The following is a 6900-nucleotide window of genomic DNA, read 5'->3' on the forward strand; positions in this document are numbered from 1 at the left end:
TTTTTGTGGTTGTGTTGGTATCAGAGTCCAACAGTTTAGCGATTATTGTTTCTGATTTTATTTGTGAGTCTGATGCTTCAATTCCCATTATAAATGGTTTATATGCATCAGTTAAACCAGCCAATACTATCGCCGTCAGCCAATCCTCATTTATCTCAAAACCAATTTCATTTAATTTATTAGAATTATCTTTAATTCTATCAATGTATGATTGCATGTTCTCGCAGTCTTCTAATCTGCAAGAGATCGGGCCTCTTAATAACCCAATTTTTCTTGTTAAGCCTTTGTCCTCATACAGATTTTTTAGTTTCTGCCATATTTCTAGCGCTGTTTCACATCTGGATATGTGAACGTACAGCGATGGCGCTACGCTTAGAGCTAACAGGGCTTTGCAATTAGTTAATTTCTCAGCGTTTGTTTCTGTGACAGGATCGGTTATACACTTATGCAGACCTTTGAATGCTAATATATTTTTTATTGCGAAACACCAGTTGTGGAAATTTTCCTGGCCTTTGAGTTTCTCTACTTCAAAACCCTTTTCCATAATTTTATATATATGTATATGTATATTAATTCAAAGTCTTTACTTGAAGCGTTATTTTATTTTTATTATTACAGCAGATTTTGCACTTTTGATTTTTATTTTATTTATTTAATTCCGACACCCGACACTACAGCAGCAACCTTGCTCTGCTACCATGTAGAGAGAGAATAAAGAACACGACGGTTTGAGGTTTATGAGTGGACTGACTGTTTAATGTATCAAGAATATGCTTATAAGTATTACAATTATGCGAAGCTGGTAAATAAAGTATAATAAGCTTATGAGTGCATTTTATATGCACATATACAAATACAAATACATATTTAAATACATAAGTATTTTCAACATTTTCAGCGATGAAGATTTTGATATTTAAAAAAATCGCCATCCACCGACAAAATCATTTAAGAGCCATCCCACACCACAGACCGCCGATTTAGTTGGGCTCGCTAGTGTTTCCATTGCAGCCCAACTACTTAGTCGGGCGCGATTAAGTTGGTGTAGCGTTCGCACTTCCATACATCTTCATTTATTTGAAGCGAGCCCAACTAAATCGGCGGCTGATAAAGTCTGTGGTGTGCGGTGGCTCTTAGACATTTTTAAATGTGGCTTTAAAGTTTTAAAATCTGATAAAGTACAAAGTACAATGACTAAGTAACCTTTTTTTAAGTTATAAAATGAACTGAATTTTAAATTTTTTGTTTGTGTTTATGTTATGTAATTCTCTTGTTTCTACCCAACAAGCAAATTAAACTTACAGAAAGTCTTATTAAAGTTTTGTATTAGAAACATTAAACTTACAAAACGTTGATTTTTTGTTTATAAAACGCTTGAAAGTAAGCGTAATATAATCGAAAAGGAGCCTTGGTTATAAGCGTAGAAATATAAACTTACAATATATGCTGAAAAGAAAGCTTTTAATAAGCGTAAAAGTGTAAACTTATAATAAAGGTTAAAAAATTTGTTTATAAGCGTATGAATATAAACTTACTAAAAATTTTCAAAATAAAGCTTTTTATAAACGTTTTTATAACCCTTTATTTAAAGATATTTCATTAAAAACTCATACATAGATTGCTTACCATCTAGAAACTAAAAGAAATACGAATTTTCGGCGGACTCATCTACAGTCGCATTTTCATTTTTTTATATGGAAGAAAATAAGCAATACCATTACCAAACAAAAAAGGGCCAAAAAAATGCCATAAGTTGTAGATACTTCAGTGTTGGAATTTTTTATAAAAAAAATTAATGGGCTACAAAACTGCATACTCAGAATCTTTAAAGGAAAATCTTATTAAAAAAGCTAGAAATTTTTACGAAAGTTTGACCTTTTTTTTAGTAATATTTGTATTATAGGGTAGGAACAACATATTAATATGAGCTTATAAATTATACTTTTTAATTTATAATTTGCCTTCTTCGTTAAAATATTCTGTGAACTCTTGCCTTATGTGTTCAGCTTCGCCTTTTCGTGGATTATATGGTACATCTGTATAAACTTCTGGGTTATTGCTAATACTTGCAGTTTCTAGGGGCGTGTTGATATATGTATTATCGGTTTGTAAAAGAAAATTATGAATTGCGATACAAGCCAATGTGACTTTTTCTACGGTGTCAACTTTTAGGTTCATTGTGGTTAAAAAAACTCGAAATCTATTGCTTAGGGTTCCAAACGCATGCTCAACAACATGCCTAGCTCGAGAGAGCCGTAAATTAAATATTTGTTTCTTTTTATTTTTCGTGTGATACGGATATGGCTTCATTATGTGCTTTTGTAGCGGAAAAGCGTCGTCCTCTACAACAACATAGGGAACATTCCGTCCCCTTCCAATCAAAGAGCTTTTTGGCAAATGTTTTTTTTCTAAAATTTCTTTAAGGCGACTCTGTTGTAGCACACCAGCATCATTCGCACGCCCATTATTCCCTACATCCACAAATACCATACGGCAATTGGCATCAACTAAGGCCAATAGAATTACACTATTAGTGCCCTTGTAGTTACGATAAAATGCACCGTCCTTCCGCAGCGGCCGAAAGTTGATGTGCTTGCCGTCCAAGGCGCCTAAACAATTTGGAAATTGCCACTTTATGGCGAATTCTTTCGCTATAGCTTCCCATTCCGCAAAGTTGCTTGGCATCTTTAAATAATAAACTTATACAATTTATGTTTAGAAAAGGCTAACAAATTTACGTACATGCAGGTGTTCCATTTTTCAAATAATATTTTGCACATTTCGGGTATGGTCTCGCTAATAAAGGACGTTGACAAACGTGTTTGGTAATTTAAACTTATAAACGTTTCACCTAAAATAAATATATTTGTTTAATGCACTACACTGTGATTTTCCTGCGATTACAGAACATACCAGTGGCAAGAAATCTCAACGTCACGGCCAACTTCTCCGCTGCAGAAATAGTTTCTCTTCTCAGCGAACTACGCCGCTTGATTTCTGGTTTAACCAGATCTCGTAAAATGTCAAATTGACTTTGGTTCAGCCTTAAATAATTTTTGAAACCCCCAGAATCTGAAGTGAGAAGTTTCTTGGTTAGGAACACAAAAGAGCCTCGATTATTCTTCTCAGCTCTCCACTCCTTTACCCACATACGTTTTCGTATTCTTCCCGGTAGTGCAGTAGCTTTTTCGCACAAATCAAGTAAGCCTTTTTCATAAAAATAATTAGTACATGCGTTTGTATTAAGTTTAAGTTCAATCTCTTACCATAAACAAATTCTTCATCGCTATCTTGTTCAATAAATTTGGTGGTAACGTCCAAGATTTCTCTTAAAATAATTTCTTTTTGGTATTCCATTTTTTGCATTTATGCCGCCTTCAGTGTCAAATTCCAAATGTCAAATGTTAAATGGGAAGCAACGAAAAGATCAAAAGAGACAAGAAAACTTTAAACGAATTGACGGTACGGAGGTATCTGTACTCTTCCCCTCTCTTCTCACCTCCTTCGCCTACGAACGAGCAGACTTGAAAGCAAGACTTGACGTGTCTGAAAGGCGACTTTTTACTGTATATACTGTGCTTCCGTTAGTCTGCGTTCAAACACGGAAACTAGAGTTGCTTATTATCGGCGATTTCTCCTTTGGTGTTGCCCCTTGCATTCACACACAGAAACTGTTTTGTACGCAATTGTTGTTGTCAGCTGTGAACCGTCAACTTGAAATAACTCAGACGAACGAGAGTACAAAGCGTGTTTCCCGAGTACGGGCGATTCGGTACCCGTCCCCTTTCCTCGTCGCTCTCTCCCCTACAAACTGCGAGTTTCCGCAGCAAAAGTTTTCGTGTCTGAACATCCATGGGCCACATGGGTCTGAACAAGGGCCGGTTGTCCAATGTCTGGTTATCATCACCATTATACTATCGACGATTTCGACATCATGCACATAACATGTGATCGATAAAGCAGTCGTTGTATTTAACCGGAACTTCTACCTCCAATTAGTGCTAATCAGACATTGAACAACCGCCCCTTAGTGAAGCTTGGCGACAACGACTGAGGGCCGATTACTCAATGTCTGTTTAACACTAATCTGCGGTTAAACATCGTTATCGACGTCTTCGACTGCATGCATATAACAGGGAGTCGGTAACGTCGATAACGATGTTTAACCGCAGATTAGTGTTAACCAGACATTGAGTAACCGGCCCTGAGATATTAACCGTGTTGGGCGGGGTTTTTGTAGCAAGTAAGAGGTGGCAAAAATACATCGATGTTTTTCTTTGATTTGATGCATCGAAATGTGCATCGATATTTTTCGATGCATCAAAGGGCATACATCGATACATCGATTTGCATAGGATTTCTCAGATAATAGGTGTGTACTCGTATTGGGACAAAATTATCCAGCAGAAATCTGGGAATTTAGCAGCATTCGCTCTCAAAGAGACAAAATATCCACAGAATTACGAGAACCCAAAATTTGCAAAAACTTACAGCCTTCGAAACAGCTGATCACTTCCACAGTTGCCACTGGTGGGTCATTTGGCAATTTAAATATTTTCTGCTTGGTACATTTTCCCCGATTTTGCATTTTATAGAATTGCATACATTTGGAGTCGATTAACCATTTTAAAATACTAATTAATTATATCGGAATGAATGAAATATTTTTCTCTAAATTATTTGTGATACCACATCATGACCCATTCAAAAATAAGAGAATATCCTTCAAACACCCGTCCTTGATTAAAAAAAAAATTAGTAGATATCTACAAATGTACTTTTAAAATTATAAAATTCTAATTTCAACAATCAACCTACCAAAACTGATAATTTCGACCAGCAAAATTCCAGCTGCATATTGGTATATTAAAAGGTATATTTAAAGGACAATTATGGTACAAACAAAAATGCCATTCGGCAACCATAGTCAGCAAACAATAAAGTAAACAAACTGGAGATTAATAGTAAATTAACTACAATATAACCAGTAAACAACATTCGGTGAATTTGGCGGCTGCCTTCCTCGGGGATGAATATGCTAGGGATGAAATTATTGGTACACACGCCTTCCAAGCACGCAGGGTTGCTTTTAACAAACAAAAAATAATTACCTTCAAATAGTTTCAAAAAGTATATTGTAAAACGAAATTTATTGAATAATTCCACATAAAATGGTATACATCATGGAACTTTTCTACTAATTGACATCAAATTACTATCTCAACGCTCGGAGCGCTGCCACTGATAAAAAAGAGAAAATTTGGAAATACCAAACAAAAATTTTGAGATTTCTCCTTGTGAATTAGAATGCCATAGTTTTTACCTAGCTCCTGTGACTACGCAAAATTTTGACAGCTTGTAAATATGCATACACATAAAGTTGTTGGCGGTAATAGAGTCAAAATCAAAATGGAGAAAAGAACAAAAAGCGTACGTTAGTTGTCAGTTATAAAATAAATCCAATTTATTTGCGAATATTTGTTTATTCTATTTATTGAAAGGCAACTACGCGAAAAAGCTTGTGTTAATTATATTGATAACAGAACCTGGCAGCTCGCACGTTGTCTAAATTCTCAAGTAACATAAAATCCACAAAAGAATACATTGCTTGTATTACCATCAATACGCCATGTATAAATTTTAACAAGACACAAAAATAGAGCTTTTGCACGAGCGTTTGTTTGGTTTTTCAACACCATTTATAATTTTCTTTTAATAAAATCACGATTTGTCAAATGCTTAAATTTATTTATCTAATAATAATGCAGCACACAACCCTGATATCTAAGAAAAAGTTTGAGGAAGGCCATTAAATAGCAGCACACAACCCCGTGCCTTCCTCAGGAGTGACCCTGCAAAAATCGCGACTACTCCATGCATGCGTGTAAAGAGTACTCCCTAAGGACCAAAGAGTACTCCAAAATTAACCACAATTCATATAAAAAATATGGTTCAATTAACATTGCGATGTCCTAGGTCAGGACCATATACTCCATCCCTGCATTACATCAGAGTAGCACAAAACTACTCCAACATATTAACAATGGGCATTGTTGTTATATTTTTTCGTTTGTACACGCTTTTGTTCTTCACTTCTCAAATGCTCAATGAGTATATGCATTACTTAATTGATGCTTGATACCATTCTCTTTACAGTATTTGTCGAATTCAGTTGAACAATATTCACCACCATTGTCCGTCCGTATTGTTTTGATTTTAGATCCAGTTTGGCGTTCAATGTATGTTTTGAAATTTTTAAAGTTATTGAAAACTTCTGATTTTGACTTGAGAAAGTAAACGAATAATTTTCGGGAGAAATCATCTATGAATGTTAATACATATTTGGCGTGTCCTATAGATTGCGTTTCCATAGGTCCACATAGATCAGAATGTATTAGTTCGAGTAGCTTTGTTGTTTTTGAGTTACTTTGTTTAAACGGAATTCTTGTTTGTTTGCCTTTGGGACATATCTGACAATTTTTTATTTCATGATCGTCGTCATTGAAATCAATACCAGAAACAGCGCCGTCACGCATTTTCTTTAAACTTTGAAAATTTATGTGTCCAAGTCGCCTGTGCCATAGCATTGCGTTGTTATTTGTTTGTTTTGATAACAAGCATTTTGCTTGGATTCCCTTCAGTTTGTAAACACCATTTTCCGCTTTGCACTGTACAATTACTTCTTTGTTTTTGTTAAGTATTGTACAGCCTGTTGCATCGAATTTTATTACATTCCCCTGACTCACTATTTTTGCAGCTGACAGAAGGTTTACTGATAAATCGGGCACGTGTAGAATTTCGTTAACTACAATTTCTTGCCCGTTGATATTCAGTGATGTTTTGCCAACGCAACTTACTGTCATAGCTGTTCCATTTGCTGACATTATTTTGTCAACGAGT

At 35.2% G+C, this 6900-nt stretch overlaps 1 protein-coding gene across 2 annotated transcripts; it reads right to left on the reverse strand.

Annotated features, from left to right (window-relative positions):
- Positions 1-1652: 1652 nt before the first annotated feature.
- Positions 1653-3385, reverse strand: LOC118742325. 2 transcript variants are annotated; one of them, XM_036474315.1, is made up of 4 exons: positions 3267-3385; positions 2914-3207; positions 2743-2851; positions 1655-2685 (listed from the first exon to the last, which is right to left on the reverse strand). In XM_036474315.1, exons 1-4 carry the CDS (start codon positions 3364-3366, stop codon positions 2652-2654), a joined length of 537 nt encoding a protein of 178 aa, XP_036330208.1. In that variant the 5' UTR covers positions 3367-3385; the 3' UTR covers positions 1655-2651. The 2 variants fall into 2 exon arrangements, with proteins under 2 accessions (XP_036330207.1, XP_036330208.1); XM_036474314.1 differs by lacking the exons at positions 2914-3207; positions 3267-3385 and having other exon boundaries at positions 1653-2685; positions 2743-2903.
- Between the last annotated feature and the right edge of the window lie 3515 nt (positions 3386-6900).

The sequence above is a fragment of the Rhagoletis pomonella genome, unplaced genomic scaffold (genome assembly GCF_013731165.1).
Source record: "Rhagoletis pomonella isolate Grant_MI unplaced genomic scaffold, Rhpom_1.0 Rhpom_scaffold_00007, whole genome shotgun sequence".
Lineage (NCBI taxonomy): Eukaryota > Metazoa > Arthropoda > Insecta > Diptera > Tephritidae > Rhagoletis > Rhagoletis pomonella.